This window comes from Tigriopus californicus, chromosome 1 (assembly GCF_007210705.1).
Source record: "Tigriopus californicus strain San Diego chromosome 1, Tcal_SD_v2.1, whole genome shotgun sequence".
Lineage (NCBI taxonomy): Eukaryota > Metazoa > Arthropoda > Copepoda > Harpacticoida > Harpacticidae > Tigriopus > Tigriopus californicus.
The window spans coordinates 6,917,116-6,936,701 of NC_081440.1; the positions used below are offsets into that span (position 1 = coordinate 6,917,116).

At 42.6% G+C, this 19,586-nt stretch overlaps 5 protein-coding genes across 5 annotated transcripts in view; 3 read left to right on the forward strand and 2 right to left on the reverse strand.

Moving 5' to 3' along the window:
• LOC131877806 (uncharacterized) overlaps window positions 1-775 on the forward strand; it is an 11,692-nt gene extending 10,917 nt beyond the window's left edge. The window contains exon 4 of the mRNA XM_059223609.1: window positions 171-775. Coding sequence (XP_059079592.1) covers window positions 171-694 — 524 coding nt within the window. The 3' untranslated portion in view covers window positions 695-775. The remainder of the gene's footprint in view (window positions 1-170) is intronic.
• A 63-nt stretch (window positions 776-838) lies between these two features.
• Window positions 839-6,822, reverse strand: LOC131877814 (pyridoxal 5'-phosphate synthase subunit SNZERR-like). Its single transcript, XM_059223618.1, has 7 exons — window positions 6,664-6,822; window positions 6,429-6,577; window positions 6,150-6,351; window positions 5,434-5,580; window positions 2,301-2,483; window positions 2,052-2,230; window positions 839-1,182 (listed from the first exon to the last, which is right to left on the reverse strand). Exons 1-7 carry the CDS (start codon window positions 6,671-6,673, stop codon window positions 1,120-1,122), a joined length of 933 nt encoding a protein of 310 aa, XP_059079601.1. The 5' UTR covers window positions 6,674-6,822; the 3' UTR covers window positions 839-1,119.
• On the reverse strand, window positions 2,499-5,412 carry LOC131877784 (cilia- and flagella-associated protein 58-like). Its single transcript, XM_059223572.1, has one exon. The coding sequence runs from the start codon at window positions 5,294-5,296 to the stop codon at window positions 2,576-2,578; it is 2,721 nt and encodes a 906-aa protein (XP_059079555.1). The 5' UTR covers window positions 5,297-5,412; the 3' UTR covers window positions 2,499-2,575.
• Window positions 6,823-7,057: 235 nt separating the features above from the next.
• LOC131877824 (pyridoxal 5'-phosphate synthase subunit PdxT-like) lies at window positions 7,058-9,033 on the forward strand. Its single transcript, XM_059223629.1, has 4 exons — window positions 7,058-7,430; window positions 7,494-7,663; window positions 7,733-8,682; window positions 8,754-9,033. Exons 1-3 carry the CDS (start codon window positions 7,265-7,267, stop codon window positions 8,090-8,092), a joined length of 696 nt encoding a protein of 231 aa, XP_059079612.1. The 5' UTR covers window positions 7,058-7,264; the 3' UTR covers window positions 8,093-8,682; window positions 8,754-9,033.
• Window positions 9,034-15,605: 6,572 nt separating this feature from the next.
• Window positions 15,606-19,586, forward strand: part of LOC131884654 (uncharacterized) — a 14,034-nt gene continuing 10,053 nt past the window's right edge. The window contains exons 1-2 of the mRNA XM_059232498.1: window positions 15,606-15,850; window positions 17,965-18,345. Coding sequence (XP_059088481.1) covers window positions 18,039-18,345 — 307 coding nt within the window. The 5' untranslated portion in view covers window positions 15,606-15,850; window positions 17,965-18,038. The remainder of the gene's footprint in view (window positions 15,851-17,964; window positions 18,346-19,586) is intronic.

Sequence of the window (19,586 nt, forward strand, 5' to 3'; positions counted from 1 at the left end):
GGACTTAAAATCACAATAAATCCAAAAGTGGTTTGCATAATCCACAAACTCAAACAATGACTAGACGCATTCGCTATCCACTCAAGTTTGATATTCAATAGAATGTTGTCACCCTCTCCGCTACTTGAAATTTTCACTACAATGTCAATGGTTTGTTTCTATGCCTCTAGGATTTTCCGTCCCCGCCGTTGAATGGTTGCTCTCCACCAGAGGAATCATGGGCTTAGGAACGGAATGCATCGATGTGGAACTGGGTTGGAAAACCAAGAATCAAGTCAAGAAGCTACTTGCAGCTCAAAATCTCCTGTCCATTGTTCAGTTGGCCAATCTTCAAAATCTTCCTGCGCGACACCTTGAGCTCACCATCTCACCATTGAAACTACAGAACGGAGCAGGGGGTCCGGCCAGAGTTTATGCCGTGACCGCTGGGCACACTCGTCATCATAATGGAAATCATGGGTCTCATCTAGCGGCCAACCAGGACAATATTGACGGACGGTCCAGCAACAAAGTCCAGAGAAGTCCGTCGACAGAATCCTCCGCTCAGTACTACAACAAAGCCACTTTGTATCCGCCAAAAGACCAAACCCTTCGATCTTTAGGAATGGCTATCAAGCCTACCAATTCACTCCTGGTGTGGACCATGGTTCTTGGGATCTCGTTTTATGTAACCCCGATCACAAATCTTGTTTAGAGATACTGAACTCTGACAAACGTGTGCGGTTCAATACCAAACTACAACTGGAGTGTGATGCCAAAGCCGAAATACTTTTCCGCATTGACTGGAGTATTTGGGGGTAAAAGGCGGACTATCAACAGAAATGCAATAAAGAACAAATGTGCATCATCAGGTGTAATTCTTGTGTACTGAAAGAAACAAATTATTCATTATTGTACATGTGTGAGTGCGAGTGCATGTGTATGTCCACCAGATGGAAGCAAGTAAATAAATGCCGATCTTAAGCAAACACGTGTTTCTTCTCGCCCGTTCATTTCGATCCGTAAGTAAAGGGACCCAGAGAGAGATCCACCCTTCTCAACATGGGAAGAAACGAAAGAGCGAAAGAAGGAAGCAACTCTGAGCGATGATGATGATGTGGAAGCGGAAGAACACCGAGCTTACTTCATTTCGCTCTCTCGGCCCTCCCATTTCTCGGCCAACTGGTCGCAATTAATGCCCACCTAGAATTTAAGCATCCATCCGTGAGTTTGAGAGGTGAAAAAATATGCCCCTTTTTTGTACGTTCATAGTCGTTGAAGTCAATTGCGGATGAAACAACCGACTCGGCAACGTTGCCTAGGCGGGAAAACTCTTTTGCTTGAAAGGGGCGGTGAGTCTCTTGCTTATTTTGTAATGATTAGTTCGAGCTCGGCTAAATTCATGTCATGAATTTTGTTCCACCTTAATTGCCGAGGTTGCCAAACTCCACTAATGCACTCTCCTTTCATTCGAGAAACAGTTGGAAGGAAGACAAATCTCAATCGATTCCGTTGTCGGTATCGTCTTTCACGCAAGTTTGGAATTCTTTTCAAGTCATTTGTCTGTTGTTAAAAGAGTGGCTGTGAACATTCATAGTACCTATGCACTGAGCAGCAGTGGGTAGAGTACATTGAACGAGGAAAGAGAGAAAGAGAGAAGGAAGAAGAAGTCGTCATCTTCGTTCTGTCCACCCCGAATCTCAGTCATAATTTCTCGACTCATTTGTCCCTTAAAAGGTCCGAGCTCTTGCCTATGGCCAAAAGCTCCAGACAAAAACATCCATTAATCAGATTCCAAAGGGATCCCCAGTGTTTTAAGATGCGAAAGAAAAGATAAATGGGGAGATGATGGCACAGCAGCTTGCAGTAAACGCCCAATTCGTTTTCAAGTCCCGAAATACCTGATAGATGCTAGTTTGTATCAGAGCCGCCACCAATCGTCTCGGTACTACTCAATAGCAGCCATATGTTTGCACACTATTGCAGTACATACAAAATGCCTTCCTTAGGAAACACAATGCACGATGAATGTCTTATCAGATCGAGCATTTCAAAACGCTTTTCTATCTTACCATTGGTTCACCCAAATCCTCGCTTAACTCGGCCAGCTTCTCCTTGTTCTTGTAATGGGTCACGGATTGAACCATGGCGTGAGCACGCTTCTTTGGACAATTGCTCTTGAAGATCCCTGATCCAACGAAGACTCCATCAACTCCTAATTGCATGAGAAGGCTCACATCCGCGGGGGTGGCTGAACGAGGAGTTACCAAATTAGAACCATTGCCCATGGGAACCGATTTCTTATAACAATCAATACTCACCTAAACCGCCAGCCGCAAAGTTTACCACGGGTAGACGGCCTATCTTGGCGGCCTCACGGAGCAAATCCACGGGGACTTGAATTTGCTTGGCATAGGAGAAAAGCTCGGAATCATCCATGGACTGAGCCAAACGAATCTCACGATTGATGGTCCGAGCATGATGAACAGCATTGACCACGTTTCCTTAAAAAAAACAGATCAGTTATCAAAAGCAGGCATAACTATAGTAACAATAATAATAACAATAATAATAATGATAATTCTAAGACTTGATTTCATCCAGATTGATTGGATAGGTCTGATATAGAGTTGGACATATTGTATCCCCCTCCCATAAAGTTCCGACTGCCTGACGGTCTCCAAGCTCTGGCCGATTGAACTCGTCGGAGAGATCGAGATTGAGACTGGGATTGAGATTCCTTTTCTCGTTTCAATCGGCTCAATTTCTCCTCTCGCAACTTTTGATACATTTTGGTCACATCTACCAACTTGCGTTTGACCGCATGATAGTCATCCAGGTATTTTTCGATTTTGAGCTTAAGTTCTTTGATTTGACTGCGGTACATGTTGTTTTCGGCGTAAAGACCCAAGTGTTGGTCAGACTTCTTCATTAACTCTTTCTTAAGATCCCGGATCTCATCCAGCACATCCACTCCTGGATGTCTGGCTAGAGACGCCCGAAGATCTTGGATCACTTTATCCTTGTCGTCGATCAGGGCCTCTTTTTCTACTATTGATTGGTGTCGTTTCAGTAGCAGCTTTTGGAGGAAATTAATCTTTTGAATCATTTCCATAGTGGATGGGTCATTGCCTTCCAACTTCCGCCAGCGATGCACGTTTAAAGGATTCTCATTCTCCATCTTGAGGGATTTAACTTTGCATCGCTCTTTTAAAAGCTCCTTCTGCAGATGAAGTACCTCCTTCTTGGTCTCCTCTAATGTTTGGGAGCCCTTCGAAAACTTATCGCACTCCTGTTTGAGCCGCTTAATCTCTAGCTTCAGAATGCGAATATCCTCCTCCTTCTCATTAAATTTGCATTCTCCCCGAGCTAAAGCCTTCTCCTGGATGTGGCATCGTCTCACAAGAGTAGCCAGATCCTCTTCTTTGGTAGCAAATTTGGAATTGAGCAACGATCGTTCATTGAAGGCTTGTTCCAGCTTGCTCTGGCATTGGTACAGCTCATGTTCTACATGCGAATGCCGTTGATTGAGCATTTGGAAGCTCTTTTCGACTTCCTTGCTTTTGAGACGTATTGTGTTGGCATCTTCCTTGCACTTGTCGATCTCCCGTTGCAATTCCTCTTTGTCCTTGAGCAGCCTCTGCCGTTCATGGTTTTCTTTGGTCAATGCGGTTTCTTTCGCCACCATTTCTTCCTTGAGCTGGTCAAACTGATGCTGTAACACTCTCAGTTTACTCTTGAGGTCTGAAATCTCATCCTGGGCTTCGGTCAAGTTTTTATTTAGAGCTGTACGATCGCTGCGAGCCGCTTCGTACAAATTGTGCTTCCTCTTGAGTTGATTTTCCATTTCCGAGATATCCTTCCGGTGGGTGAAAACGGTATGTTCGGCATCTCGGATCTCATCTAGTAACTGATCAACTCGTTTGGCCAAGGTTTGAGCCTCATCCAGGTAGTGATCTCGTTCCTCTTCCAAAGTGGCAATACAGTGTCGCTGTTTGTCGGTTTTCGTGTCCAAAAAGTTTTGGTTCTTTCTCAACTCGGAGACACTCTCCATCCCGATTTGTATTTCGCGTTGCTGCTTGCCCAAGGTTCCATTCAATCGCTTGATGTTGTGCTCTAGAACGGTGATTTCGTGTCGCTTTTCTTCCACCTTTTTCTTCTCCATGAGCGAACCGTGCTTGAGCTCTGCAATCTGTTTCTTCAATTCCATGATGTCCTCCTTGAGTTTGAAGCGATCCATTTCAAGATTCTCCCTACTTTTCTCCACACCCAATAGTTTCTTCTTGAGCTCCTCGTACTCTTTGTGTGCCTTGAGGATTTCCATCTTCCCTTGGGAGATCGCTTCATCCTTGGCACTCAAGTCTTGAACGGTCTTCTTGCTCTCTTGTTCGGTTTGCTGGATGGTCAGAGTTTGAAGCTCGATGTGACCTTCCAACTCTTCTACATTGACGCTAAGAGCTTGGAGTTGTTCCTGAAGACCATCGTTCAGTTTCTGATTCTCCACAAGGGATCGCTCCAGCCTCAGCACATTGCTCTGAATTGAACTCTTTTCAGACTTTAAGACCTCATTTTCTTTGACTTGCGTTTCGACTTCAGATTTCAATTGCTTTACTTCTCGCTCGGTTCGTTCTTTCCGTCGGATTTCGCGATTCATCTCGTTCGTCCTGGACTGCAACTCATTGCTTAGGCCTGAAATTTTCGATTCCAGCGCAGACTTGTCGGTTCGAAGTGATTCGATCTCCTCCAAGTGTTTGCTTTCGGAAGCTCGGAGCTCGGCCACTTGGGATTTCAATAGATCTCGTTGATTGGTGAGCTCATCGCGCAACTTTCGAAGCTCGTTCAAATTTGTGTCTTCCGCTCCGAGAGTCTTTTCTTCGATGACTTTTGTGAGATTTTGAATCTCGGTATTCAAAGCCTCAATGGTTTCTCGTGCCCTCTCCTCCCGTTCTTGAGTCATATCTACCATTTTCCAGGCCTTATCTATCTCCTTCTTCAAACTGGCAATGGTGTTCTGGTCGTCTTGAGACTTATCCAACGCCGTGTCCACTCGCGATTGTTGATTGGCGATCTCAGACATCAGCTCTTGGCATTTCGTCGTCAAGCGTTTCTCATTCAAATGAGATTTATCCAGAGCGTTGAAGAGCTTTTCATACTCTCCTCGAAATCCATCCATGGCCTTGTCTTGGGCAAGCTCGGCCAAGACCTCTTTGATTTCGACCACCAGCGTCTCAAACGCTTCGTCGTCCACGGGAACCGACGTGATGGTGGGATCTTCATTTTCTGACCCCGTAATGTCTTCATTTTCACTAATTTCCATGATAATGGAGTTTATGTGATTTCCAATCACTTGTCGGCGTATCGATCTAACACATTCCAGTTTTGTTTCGCCCTACTACACAGATCACAACAGTCCCTCGTCCAGTAAAGGAAGGCTCCCTCAGGCGCGAGTCCTACCTGTTCCAGCTTCTCCCTTGGTCCTAATCATGGCTGCTCCTTCGGCGATTCTTCTCAGAGCCTCTCCCAAGTTACGAGCTCCGCAAACAAACGGCACTTTGAAAGCTCGCTTATCGACGTGGTGTTCATCATCAGCCGGTGTCAAGACTAGAACAAATCAGAATATGGTTGATCTCCTTTGGAATAGCATGGATTCCTATATTGATTTGTCCCTGGCATCATGTATTTAGCAATCTTCTCCCCACTTTCTCCCTATCTACCGACAAATCATATACAAGTAATCGTGGCAATAAAAGATAATGAGTACAGAGCGGAATGATATTTTGTAAGGGATATTTAATATGTTGCTTACATATATTTTCATGATAATTTCAGCTCAAATTTTTTATGTATATGCTTTATTTTTGTGTTTTCAGCACTGATAAGAGATAAAATACGAAGCCTTTGGGAAAATATATGCAACCTGGATTTGAAAAAAATAATCATTTATCCCACAAAAATGAAGCATTATTCTGCTCTCTACTAATGACTTTGCATGATAATTGAACATAGATAAAATCAGTCATTCTCCTTCAATATGGAATGCTATTGTAACGATCAAGTAAATGATGTGAGCAATGCAACCAAATGATAAGGTACTACTTTAAGTTCAAGCGTAGTAAAACTCTAATCGAAGAAGATGTGTTTGATTTAGGTACCAGATTAGTTGAACTTACCCTCTGACTCGTCAATCATATCAACCCCCAACGCCTCCAAGATTTGAGCCTCGGCAAAATGACCAATCCTCACTTTGGCGAACACCGGAATGGTGACCGCAGCCATAATTTCCTTGATTAGTTTCGGATCAGACATCCTAGACACGCCCCCATCGCGACGAATATCCGCCGGAACCCTTTCCAAAGCCATCACAGCACACGCCTAAAAGCAAGTTCAGCAACCAAGTTTTAAATCCCCCCTTGAAAATGATTACAAGTCACGCCCATATGGCTGCTTACCCCGGCCTCTTCTGCAATCTTGGCTTGCTCTGCGTTGACCACATCCATGATTAGTCCACCCTTGGACATTTGGGCCAAGCCCGATTTGACCACGAAGGATCCCTCAATTCTGTGACCGTCTTTATCGGTGGACATTTCTGTTCCTGAAACTTTGCCATAGCCAAAGAGAAGAGCTCAGTCAGTATTGAAGTGCATGTTATGTGAACATGAATCAAAGCAAGATACTTATAAGTACCTGGACCCATGTTGATGTGACTATGGTTAAGGCTGGAATCGAACTGACTGGAATTGATTCGTTTATTGAAGAAAAAAGATGGTCAGATTGGAACTTAGATTCCCCCGTTGATGGAATTATGGAGATTATGCAATGACAAGATCAGGATTGGGCGTTCACACTATCGGCTAGATCGCAATGAAGAGCATTCCGAAGATCATCAAGTTTGACAGGATTGGTTCTGGCTGATAGTGGATACTTGCTCTGAAATGAGGAAATCAGTGAAAATGAACAGTAAAGCAAACAGCACTGATCGTTCTTCGAGGAATACACAAAAATCTTCTAGTATGTACACTCATGCACAAGTACTTCTAAAAGTACGCGTTCGAAGTACTAATATGGTCCACATGTTGAGAATTCTTATGAAAACCTGACACGAATGAATTTTAGAGATCCAGAAATCCAGAAGTGTCAGAAAAACAGGGTGCAGATCCCATCTTCGTAATTCTTTGAGCACTTAGTAGCACTCTACTCGTCAAAAAGCTTACCCCCTCAACCTCATTACACTTGAAGACCAATTTGTTTTCACTGGGAGTCAATCAAAGAGAGTTCTAGTCGTACCATGTTGAACATCATGAACATTGGTGTTTTGGCGTGTCAAGGAGCCTTTGCTGAACATCTGGTGGCTTTAAAGCATGTGGTTCAAGATCTCGAGTTGTCCTTTCATTTGGTGGAAGTGCGGGACTCCTCACAACTGGACTCCGACCTTCGAGGTCTAATTATCCCAGGTGAGTCTTGGCCAATAATTATCAACGCTATACGTATGTAAATTAGGAGATGTTCTTGTTCAGGAGGAGAATCGACGACTTTGAACATCTTCTTCGGTCAAGAAGCGTTTTTAAGCAAGCTGAAACAATGGATGTGTTCCACAAATCCTCCCCCAGTGGTGTGGGGAACCTGTGCAGGTCTGATTGTCTTATCGGATCAAGTCGAACATGAGAAAACTGGTGGACAACTCGAGGTGGAATATAATTTGATATTACTAATATTCGGAATATAATATCCTTAATAATTTATTTTATATCTTTAGATTGGTGGATTAGCTGTGACCACCTCGAGGAACTTTTTCGGTCGTCAGAACAAAAGTTTTGAACAGAAACTAGATCTTTTAACCGAGGATTTGGTCGAATGTTATCCCTACGACAAAAGCCCCAATTTTCCAGGGATTTTCATCCGAGCTCCCGGCATCCAAGCAATCAAGCCCAGCCAGAACGTAAGAGTTCTGGCCGAATTGAGAGGCTATCCAGGACTCCCGAATCCTAGCGCCGTGGCTGTGGAGCAAGGATCATTGATGGCGTGTTCCTTTCATCCTGAATTGTCAAAGGATCTACGATTTCATGCCTATTTTGTCCGAAAAGTACTCAAAAGCTCACTTCCGGGCAAATTGTGAACGCAATAAACTTTATGAGATTCGTTCAACCTCGAATTAGACGATCGTAAATAACAAATCCTCGAGAATTCGTGTAATTGAACTAATTTCGATTCAATCATTGATCAATCCTCAATTTTCTCATTTATTTCTTGAATTGCCTAAGTAAACCATGAGTTTTTGTTGGTATCCGTCATATCATTACAGTAAAGTCACCATCCTTTAAATTTAGACCCGGAAAGCAGAAGGCATTAAGCATCAGGCATCTGGCGTTTTTGTTCTTTATGCTCAATCCATAACGTGATGGTAAACAAATTCCATAGCAAATGAAACCGCTCACTTTTACAACGAAAAATCGTCCGAATTGAATTCTTAATTCTGTGATGGACCGATCCCTGAAAATGTTCAAATTGAATGCGGACATGTTGTTTTCCTCCGCTCAAAATGTGATGGACTTCATGAGCGGGTCTGAAAGGCAGACGGAGAGTGACCTGCTCAAGGCCATCCTACGTGACCACATACGAATGGAACATGAGTTCAAAGCCCGATTTCGAGCCCAGGAACAGTTGCATGAGAAATTGAGAAGGATCCCGGATCTTGAGCTTGAACAGGTACATGACAATAACGCACAAAGACGAAACCAACCGAGTTTTTTGTTTGGTAATTTGCTTTTGTTTTTCAGGAGTATGAAAGTATATATCAACGAGAAGTGGCCCAAGATCCTTTAAATGAAACCAAAATGAACCAACACCCATACTTTGTACGACTGATGGCCATTCTCGATTCAAAAGCGCAAGAATAGTTGGATTCATCAATCTAGTCCAACGGACATTGGGGCAATTGAAGAACCAATGACAATATTTAAGTTTTTCTTTTTCGGTCGGTTGATGATTAATGAAATATTGAATTAATTTCGAGGAACAAATACGCTTAATTCATGCCATATAAATTTCAAAACTCAATTATGGCCCTACCGCCTATTGTAATACTCACTCTAGGACCTAGCCGAAAATACCAAGCATAAAAATGTAAGTCATAAACTAAGTAAAGAAAGTTCAAGGGTAATACAATGCGGAAACCCTGATTTTGAGCATTTATGAAGAGATAATTAGGCCAAACATCACAGCCAACCTGCACTGGGCATTGACTAAACTTTTAATTCAGTTTCAAAAAGAAAAGTATTGTGATATTTAGGGATGGGAAAAATAGTTTGTGATCATAGTCAAAAGGGTTGATATTATGTAGGTTACAAAAAAAAAAAATGAGTTCCGAAGGCGTAGAAATAAGTTTAAAAAAGGGAAAAAAGTTTTTTATCTGTTAAGAAACTCAAGTATCAGTGTGTTTTCAAAAGTAAAAATTGGTTGATTATTGTTTTTCATATTTTTCTTGCTTTTTGGGCTCACTGCAACCCCAGATCTTTGCCCTCAGTCTGGTTTGTTATAAAAAGAATGGTTGTTCTTCGATGAAACTCTCCTCTCACCCAGTTTGAGGATGGACACCAAAAGGCTCACCCAGCGCCCTGGGTCCTCTTATCCGTCTTCAGCAGGCCCTTAGCTTTAATTGTGACAACAAGACTGCTCTCATTTGCATTTTAGGGCATTATTTTGCTGGTAAATGATGGAAGGGTTACCACCTTTGCCACTCAGCCTCTACCAAATAAAGAGCTGATTGGGCCGATTCCTTTACATTGAATTCTATATTTTTTTTTGCTTTGGCTAATTATATTAAAGTGTTATGTATAACCAGTGACCCGAGTCACCAAATGTCCGGAAAAGAAATTTCGTTCAGGGCAAGGATCAAGTAGATTTTTAAGCAATCTACAATACCTCCTCCCATTTTCTTTTGGCTGTCTGACATTGCAAGTAAGGGCCCTTATCTTTATAACACTACTGTATGTATTCAACACTTCTTCTTGATGAAAGCTTGAAGTTCAATGTCAAACAAATCTTTGACTGGGGACAAACATTGTCCCAAATTTTTTTCTCTCCTCTCAAAATGCTCAAAATCAGCTTTGCTGCACTACATTTTTCCTGAATTTTCTTTACTTTACATGACTAAGAGACATGTAAAGAACCAGCTCAGATTTCAGTTGAGTGAGCTAACCAGGCTGCGCCACAATCAGGGCAAGAACTACCATGATTTTTGCACATCTAGTGCTTCCAAATCTTAATGGACAAAATTGTTTCATTTAAGTCAAACATTCTTTTGCTAGAGGTGTCATGACATTGCAAGTGACAAATATGCAATGAATACGAAGAAAGTACTTGTTGCCAACATCTTGTCATGAATAAGAAGCATGGTGACACTTTCTTCATGGTAGAACCAGAGGGCGCACTAGTATGAAATCCCAAATGTTTATACTTCTCTACAATAGTACGAGTGAACAGTCATGAGAAGTGCCTTCTAATGAGTTCATGGATAAAGGGCTCCTAGTTTACTGGACTCGACTCTTAACAGGACAAGGAATAGTTTAACCCAAAGGATTAAGTAACTTCTCAAAATATCCTCCGACGTCATCAGACAGCAATGCCGAAAAGGGTCCCGAAAGACTTTTATAAAATAAAGTTTTTACTCATTTGGAGCAAAACCAATTTTTCGAAATTTAAAAGATCTGTACACTGAAAAAGAGACTGTCTCATCAGTAGTAACAATCTACAATTGCCGGATCTTCAACAAACGCCGTCAGTGAAAAATTTACTCAAAATCCGGCCATGCTTGCCAATGAAAATGCATGAATCGCTAGACACCAAAATTTATGTACCAGCTGATGAAGGCAAATGTTCGCATTTGTTCGATATTTTTTTTTTTGGTTTGGTTTTTCACGGGCTTTTCTAACCGCTACAGGGAATGTAATCCCCAGTACTATTAAAATGAAAGGTTATAATTCGTCTATTTACTACCTTTCAATTTTTATATGATATTTGGTCTAATGAATTGAGATCTCAAAAACACATTTTAGTGTTTATCTTGGAAATTAAAAAAACGTCAGTATTCTACAAAGGCTAGTTGCTATTTCATATTTATGCATTTTAAGAAAGGTTAGATTTAATTTAATATCAATTTTGTTTGCTGGTTAACTTTTAAATTAGGTAAAGAAATGATATGATTTAGGTTTGAAACGTTTGTGCTTATACTGTGCTTTTGGACACGTTCTGCCCAATTTTGTTCACTTTTGGACACGCTGCTTCTCAAAATTGCCCACCCTGATGACAGGAAATTTCATTGCTTATGGTGTATTTAGACGACCCTTGATTCGTCACATATTGGGGTCACACCCGGCTTTCACATGACATTTTCTCAACCACATTGTCACATATTTCAGTTTGAACCTGCCTCAATTTTCTGTGATATGTGAAACATTTTTTGATGACGTCGGCACAATCGTCCAACGCAAGATTGAGCGTAAGCAAACTAAGTGAACGATAATTAGCACTTTTTTTTCGATCCACCATGCCTTGGTCTTGATTCATTTCCGAATGAGTGAAACACAAGTATAGATAGGACCAGGTAAAGAATGTTTGACAATTGTCATAGAAACTTGAAATAACACGTCTTAAGAGAACTCTCGTCAAGTCAGATATGGTCTCCCTGAGGGGCGAGGAGTGACGAGCAGTGCCTCGATTTCACACATGAATGATAATCGTGAGCTCAGAAATCTCGTAAGTGTCGCTTCTCTGACTAGCCCTCTAGCTTAACGGATAAAGCAAGGGTTCCCAATCTTAGTGGCAGACCGTTGGAGGACTAAAAAAAGCTCCGCGGACTCCCTACCAAAAAATCACCTAACTCAGTGAACTGGAAGGGATAGGGTTGCCACGTCCTCGTCCTTTTTAGTCCTTTTAGGGCTTAAAGTCAAATTTTACAAATTTTACAAACTCTCTAACGAGCTTCGCTGACTCTCAAAAATCACCTCACGGACCACTGTCTGACCCTAGTGATACTTGATCATGTTCAAAACGTGGTGTTTTTTCTCCTTTCGTACTTACCGTAACGGCCATATACGTCTGCCTCCACAAGCATTCGTCGTTACTTTAATGACACCCGGAAATTTACTTCGATGCCAAAAATATTTTTAGTGTGTCAGTAGGCATGAGACTGCTTTCAATCCTTGATTGTGTGAGAAAAATATAAATTCAAATTTCATGACCACTTGGCAGTATCTCCTATCATAACCAAAAAAAGTACTTGTGAAATCTTTCACGTTCCAAGGTATCTGGATCATGTCAAACGTGGCCAATCAATGCGTCTCGTCGGCCAAATCGGGAGCAAAAAGTTCAACCAGAAATGCAACCGCTGATCCGCCGACTTCTGGAAGTCTCCTTGATCCGTGATGACAGTACCAATGCGAAATTGAAAGGGGAAAGAGACAATTCCAAGCGCGCTGACTAAAAGGATGTGGAGGAAAAACGCGATGACATTTGAAATCTCCCTTTGATTACAAACAGCTTTGGATGAGAAGATGGACTTACATCGAAAAGGTATTTGGCGGAAAGATACCCAAATCACCTGGTATTCATGAATTGGGATTAAAAGTGAAATTTACAATTTCATGCCCCATCTAACCCATCACTAGTTGGCTGGATAAGCCGTCAAGATCTTGGTCGCTTTTGATTTCGATCTGCTTTCTCCCGGGTGAGTCCGACCACGCCACTGACAAACAAGAGTAATGCAGTAGAAAAGTCGGATCAACGAACAAAGGAAAGTTGGCCGATGTGACGCTACCATTGTAGAGTCCATCCCTGAAACCATGGTATTAAAGGAGGAAAAACATGGCCCTACAAAAGGGGCCTGACGAGCGAGCGACAAAGTCTTTGAATAATTTCCCCGCAGGTCTGAGTCAGAATCCAATTAGTAGGCCCTGCATTCCCATCAAGATGATATCAGGACCTCCAAAGATTCTGCCCTTAACTAAGCGCACACAGTCAAGCTCAAGTCTACCACAAAGTATGCCACTCCTCATCTCTCTGTAGTAGAGGTACAAGTAGTAGTGAGACTGTGGATGTCAATGGTGGCGGTTGTGGTGCTGGCACGTCCGGGCGTTTTGGGGTGAAATTCAGAAATCATCCTAGCGTACTTATCCGAATAATACGCGCTGACAGATCAGAACGGGTGGTATGCGGATGAAAGCTGGACTAGACCATGGAATTAGCAGAATAATGAGGTGACATCTGACAAGATCAAATTGGGGGACTTAAATTCTCAGTGCCTTGACATCAGTCACTTTCACTACCAGGACGACGAGGATAAGGATCGTATGGGATATCTCATCTGTTCAGATCAGGATCTACTACGCCAAACGACGAATACTTGATCCGCCAAGGAACGAACGAGGATGCCAGAGTAAAGAAAGGCCATATTTTCCACACAGATTGTAACATCCATCAAACCGAACGGTTTTCCAGTCAGTCCGCTGGTTGATAAGTTTTAGGGTGAAACCCGACTTTTTGGATCCGCAAAATATGTCATGATGTCGTGAATGTGCGGGGAAAAGTTGAAGGGAGATCAAGAAAGTATGCACTTGCACGCGCATGCCACAAAAGAGCAAGTGAGGACGAAACAATACCAATATTTTGGACGGATCCATCATTCCCAAAAAGAAAGAAAACCACTGCACTGTGGGTTTTGGGAACAACACTTGCCATAGATGAACTCCATTGCCTTTCTTTTGAAGTTTCATCTAAAACAGACTTCCTTGACTGGTTTCTATACGCAATTCAAAACATATCAAACTCTTTCAAGCAAGATCAGGTTTGTTCAGATCTCCAATTATCTCTTCTAGCATGCTTGCTTCGAGTTCACTGAATATTGTTAGAATTATTATTTGGACTTCAGATGCTTATGTCATGAATGCCTCTTTTGCAAAACGTACCCAATACGCCAATTGCACTTGTAAATGAACACAAGAAATGACAGGATATACGATGAGATCTGACTGGAAACTCCCACGGATAAAAATGTTTGATGTTGTAGAGTTATCAAATTTCTTCGGCTCTGTTAACAGTCCAATCTTGGAGGTATCCTGTCAGTCTATGCTTGTCCCCAATATTGTAAGGAAAGAAGTCGATCTCATTTAGCCTGAGTGACCGGCAAGATAGTCGAGTCGAACCAAGTTCAAGCCTGGTCGATAATCAGAGCAGGATGGTTTGCTTGGTCGTCTGCCGTCGCATCAGCAAGTGGCCTGAGAATACTTTTGTGACTGGAATTTCCTGAGCTGTCAAATCGGATTCTAATCAAGATTCCAGCATTCATTGGATGACTTGGCTTTCCCAGACGTCACTACGATTGCGACATATCAATTCGGAGAAACTTGCATACCCAAATGAATTGACTAAGCATGCCAGACTATCATTCCGTCTAGGGTCTTTTCCGAACAATTGGGAAGCACATGACACATTCAATTATGACAATGGTGATGATAGACCCTAGATGACATGTTCCGGTACGAGAGAAAGTCAATTGATAAACTTGCAAGCTTTGTGTGACTGATCACGAATCAACCCCGACAAAAATGTGATCGACAAAGCCATATTTTGGCGTTGGATGTCAAAACGTGTGGAAGAATTGCCCAAGCTCTTGATTGTCAGCGCCTCATTGTTTCCTTCACTCATCCATCTTGGGTTCGTTCAATTTTGGGGCCGAAAATTTTGATGCCGAGAAAGGGGAATCCTTAGAAGATACAACGAACATATGTTGTTCTGCCACCTGAAAAAATATCCCCAAAACGGATTGGTGTGTTTCTTGCTTTTCCTAAAATCCCTCAATGAATCCTCCGTGTCCAAATTGACTTTGCAATGCTTTGATTTGTTACGCGTCTCTTTTATCAGCGACCCTGAATTTGGTTTAAGGGCATCTTCGTCTCTGAAGTCCTAAATGTAAAAAAGAGCCAAAGCCAGCCATTTAGCGCTTATTGGCAAAAAAACGAAGATGCAAAGATTATCCGATGCCCTTCTGTTGGCAGCACGAAGTTGGAACCTTAAACAATTTATGTCTTCAAATTCGGGTTTTCCTGCACGAGATTGGAATCCAAGCGTTGCTACTTTATACGATGGCACACACATAATTTATTCTCTTAGAGTGATGAAAAGAAAATACAGCCTTCCTTGTACCTGATCTGCATGCCATAGGGCGTGGTAATACGCTCATTGCTTAGGCCATACACATACTGTACATGTACGGTGGCCAATTGAATGCCGAGTGCATTTCCACTGGAAGATATCAGGTCACTGTTTCTCAAGTAGTATGGGTGATGGGAGACGAACCCTCATGCCCCTCTTCTTCGACCAAGCGCTAGATTTTTAACCGCAATCGGGCCACGAATGGCCGTTCACTGATGTCAGCGTTTTTTCCTCGAGAGGAATGTGAGGCCAAGAAGCTCGGATGATGACTATGATGATGAAAAGAGATTCAGGTTTGGCACTGGGAGATGGAGAGCGAGTGGATCCAAAAGAAGGCGAAGGAGAATAAGAAAAATGAGCCTAGGCGACGACTGTGCTTTTTTCACATTCTTTCATGCGTCGATCTTGGACTTGTGGCACGCTAACTGACTGGCTTTGGCACGAAGCGACGATCGACCTAAAGTTTCAACCCGTACGCAGAACGAGATGTTTTCCTGTCCACTTGAGTTCAGTCCACTATTGAAACTCAACCCGGAACGACGTGCAAGCGGCCGGCAGCCCGACTTTAGTGATTTCTCATTTTCTCATTGACACTTGGAACCAATCATGATCACTGCCCTCTGAAGAGAGTGTCTTCGTGTACAATTTACTGTGGCATCTCCTTGAGGTAGGAAAATTAAAAGAGAGACTTAGGAAAAATATCTTGTAAAGAGATGAGAACATTTTCTGAATGTTGGGATGTTGACAAAGTTTCGAGGTTCGAACCCGGACTCGCTGTTGTCGGAAGAGACTTTGAGAACTCAGGATGATTTGCAGGATTTTGATACATTTTTCTCCAGAGCCGAAAGAAATTGCTCTGCATGTTGCACATTGTTAGCGAATGTCTTAGAGGAAGCTAATCAGACCCCAGCCTCCAGTTCAACTTTGTGTCATGACAAAGAGGAAGAAATGACAAACAAGTCATGGCAATTGGAAAAATTCCTCCCCATGTTCCTTTAGAATCTTTTGTTTCGCACGGAACAACCACTTTAGCTCCTCAGACTCCCCCATGTCGGCATTCAATCAGACGGACAAGCGTTCGTATCAGCTGAAAAGATTCGACAACCAGATTCATTTCTTCACGGACTTTCTGACCGATAAATTGCTCTTCTTCAACTCGACAAGCAAAGACGAGTAATAATCATTTGAATCCATGATTGTCTCACAAAATGGAAAAAATCGAGCTCATCCATGAGGGCAATCAAGGGCTCGAGCTCGACCACTATCCAAGCAGGCAAGCACTCTAGGCTGTACACTGACATGATGAGGAACCCGCCCTCAAGCCATTTGTCAAGAATCGGATGATAAATTATGATTTTTTTTGGTATTATTATTCAAAAGACACGAGTCTTCTTGGCTCGTGAATCAATACCCTCCAAAAGCCAATCATTAATGAGAAAGTCACTGACAAGCCAAATTGTCTTGATCTTGCCTTCATTCGACCTATTTGGTGGTAAAGATAACCGACCATCCCTTCACATGAATGAAGAACAAGACCAAAAACAGTCCCAGCAACCCTTTCCTTTCGGTGTGCCTTAGATTTGGGTGCCTTCGAGGGGCATGATGTACCTGCCAAGGCACGCCATCTCGCTTCAAGTCTTCCTCAAAAAGAAAACAGTCACCTCATTCGCCACGAGAATTATTTTGCTTGGCTAGGGGAGTGCAAGCGCAATGCGAATAGTGCTTACTTACTCACTTGGCACTTTGAATGTTGCCTCAGGTCAATTCAGGCTCGACGACCTAAACAGCTCTCGCTGTTTCGTCCATCGTCCATACGAAAGAAACCAGTGGTTGGCCCTCGCTATACGGTTGGAAATTCCTTGAAACGTTACTTCATTTCACCAACCCCTAAAAAAAACCTTGTCGAGAATGGAGTGTGGGGGGGGGACTCTTCGAAATTCAAATTTGCCTTAAGTCGAGCCTGGCAAGATGGAACCAACTTTCAAATAGATGAACGGATATGGCGATGGAAAGAATTTGCAGTTCCGTACCATAAACCATGGGACGGGTACTCTCGAACGCTTTTGAAGTGGCACATAACGAGTTTCCCCTTCATTTTGGAGAGTGGTATGCCGTTCAGTAATTGTGAATCTGTGGTGTTTAAATTGATCCTGGAGGCGAAGTCAAGACAAATATTATGAGGTCGTGTCACGTCATCTCTTGGCGAAACTCAAGAGAAGTTAGTACATCTGTCAAGCAGATAACCAGCCATAACATAACGACAAAAGTCAAGGAGGAAGAGGCTACCGTTAGAAATGGATAAATTTGCAAACTTTGATTGAAAATAGAACTTGGGGTGATTTAGGAATCTCTTCCTCATCCTTTGTCTTGATAAGCCGTAAAGCCGTAAAGCCTAGTAGTTCTAAGGAGTTCATCTTCCCTTTCTCACGGGATGAACAAATACTGCATGCCGTGATCAAAATGGAAAGCGATTGAAATCTAGGCAGTGAAACCAACCGATCCACTTCTTTCTTTATGGACATGCTCTAGTAGGCATGCAACTTTAAGGGGAGTGTGCTTAGGTGTTGGTTCGGAATGGCCTCTTACTACAAGACGGACGCATTATCTCGTCATAGCTTCGAATGCCACTGAAGGACAAGCTCCATTTGATTGACGTTCGCAATGTGAAGGAAGCCAAAAGGAAACCTGCATCACCGCTATCTCTGTGTCTTTTTTTTCTTTTCAATCTTCTACGGTACCATTTTAAGTAGAAAACCCTCAACTATCTTGCTCATGTTCCAGATCTGATGATAACCCGGCTTCAATCTGAGGAGGCCTATGAGTGAATCCTGTCGTCAAACCTTGACACTATTACAATGAGGTTTATGGCCTTACCACATGAGGCTCACGTGTGGATCGCCTTCGCCATAATCTCGTGGTGTGTGGCCAATAAGCCACCGGTGGAAGAGCAGGGTCAACCCCCTAAACTTATGGTTGTGGCTGCGGTGAATGACCAACCAGTGTCCGAAGAGAACATCCCAGAGGAGTTGGACTCATCCAGGATATCAAAACGAATTGGATACGTTTCGGAACGAGATACGAACCAGCTATCCGAGAGAGAGGTTGCTCAAGCCAGAAAGACGAACAGAGTGGGTCCTAATAACCCGACCGATTTAGTGTCAGGTAAGCCGCATCAAGCTATGTAGAAATCTTGTTGAAAATGTTCCCAACGCGTTTTGACAAAGTGTCGTTTTCGCGAAAATTACAATTATCTCCCGTTCAAAAAACGTCGTCATTCCGAGTGCTCTGATGCTCTAATGACTTTGCAAATTTATAGCAGTTTGACATGGTGAGCTTCAATTTGTTGCACTCACTGAATTAGTTTCATGCGATGACTCTTTGGAAACTATATGAGCATTGGGAGATGGGATATACTCATAATTGGAGCAATGGAGCAACTGTCTTACATCGGAATAGACGGGGCAATGCACATTTATGCACAGTACTTACGTCTATACCATTCTCATTCATATGAAAGGAGATTTATGATCATTCACGAGAGATTCTTGACGCTTCGTTTGCTTGCTTGTTTGATGACCCGAGGCAAGCTTGGAAGTAGAATTCTCACAATTTCGTCCACAAAAAAGTCTCATGTCGGAACTAGCAGAACTTCCGCCGTGCCATTTCATTACATTTCATGTTTGTCAACGCTCTTTAAAACACATCATAAATTACCAATGAACTTCAAGCGATTCAACGGCACGGCATGGGCAAAAAGGGATTGGTTTTATATGCTCTTCGTACAGTACAGTCTGCACTCCATTCGATAAGGAAGCATCCCCGAGCAATAAAAACGATCGCCAGTAAAACCCTTTCAGAAACCTTTGACAAAGCGAGTTCTCGGTCCGGATTCGTCGAAAGTCTTGTTGTTTTTGGTATTTGGTTCAAAACCACACAATCGTCGTCATCATTATCATCATCATCATCATCACCACCTTTACTATCATCTCGATGCCTCCATCCGCGAAGGTTAATTATCCTTGGTCACATACACTATTCCCTAGAGATTTAATGGTTGCTTGTTAACTGCATAAGATTTCCCAGGTCCGTTTTGAATTTCACGACAACCATTACTATTATCTTGGCCATCACCATTGCTGTCTGCATGGACTTGGCCTGGTAGACTCGGCTCACTCCATCCACTAATACAGACAATGAATGGTGAGTGTGTTGTTCGTGTAACCAAGTTTTGTAGAAAGTGGCTCAAATAGCGCCTTCTTGAGAGGCTCATATATCATTTGCGCAATCTATTGTGCATGAGTCAACTCAGAACGGTTTGGATGAGGTCTTTGGTCTGAAATAATGAAGGAAATCCCTAATTGTTCACTCACCTAAGAAAGTTTGCTCAGACACCCCCCCCCCCC

What these genes read in the sequence shown, in the direction of transcription:
- LOC131877784 (XM_059223572.1), bottom strand. Translation starts at nt 5,296, where the DNA reads ATGGAAATTAGTGAAAATGAAGACATTACGGGGTCAGAAAATGAAGAT.
- LOC131877814 (XM_059223618.1), bottom strand. An exon ending in CTTTGCGGCTGGCGGTTTAG is followed by an intron (nt 2,231 to 2,300) that starts GTGAGTATTGAT and finishes CTCCTCGTTCAG; the next exon opens with CCACCCCCGCGGATGTGAGC. An exon ending in AGGATTTGGGTGAACCAATG is followed by an intron (nt 1,183 to 2,051) that starts GTAAGATAGAAA and finishes CTTAAATTCTAG; the next exon opens with GTGGGCATTAATTGCGACCA.
- LOC131877824 (XM_059223629.1), top strand. Translation starts at nt 7,265, where the DNA reads ATGTTGAACATCATGAACATTGGTGTTTTGGCGTGTCAAGGAGCCTTT. An exon ending in TCGAGGTCTAATTATCCCAG is followed by an intron (nt 7,431 to 7,493) that starts GTGAGTCTTGGC and finishes GTTCTTGTTCAG; the next exon opens with GAGGAGAATCGACGACTTTG. An exon ending in AAACTGGTGGACAACTCGAG is followed by an intron (nt 7,664 to 7,732) that starts GTGGAATATAAT and finishes TTATATCTTTAG; the next exon opens with ATTGGTGGATTAGCTGTGAC.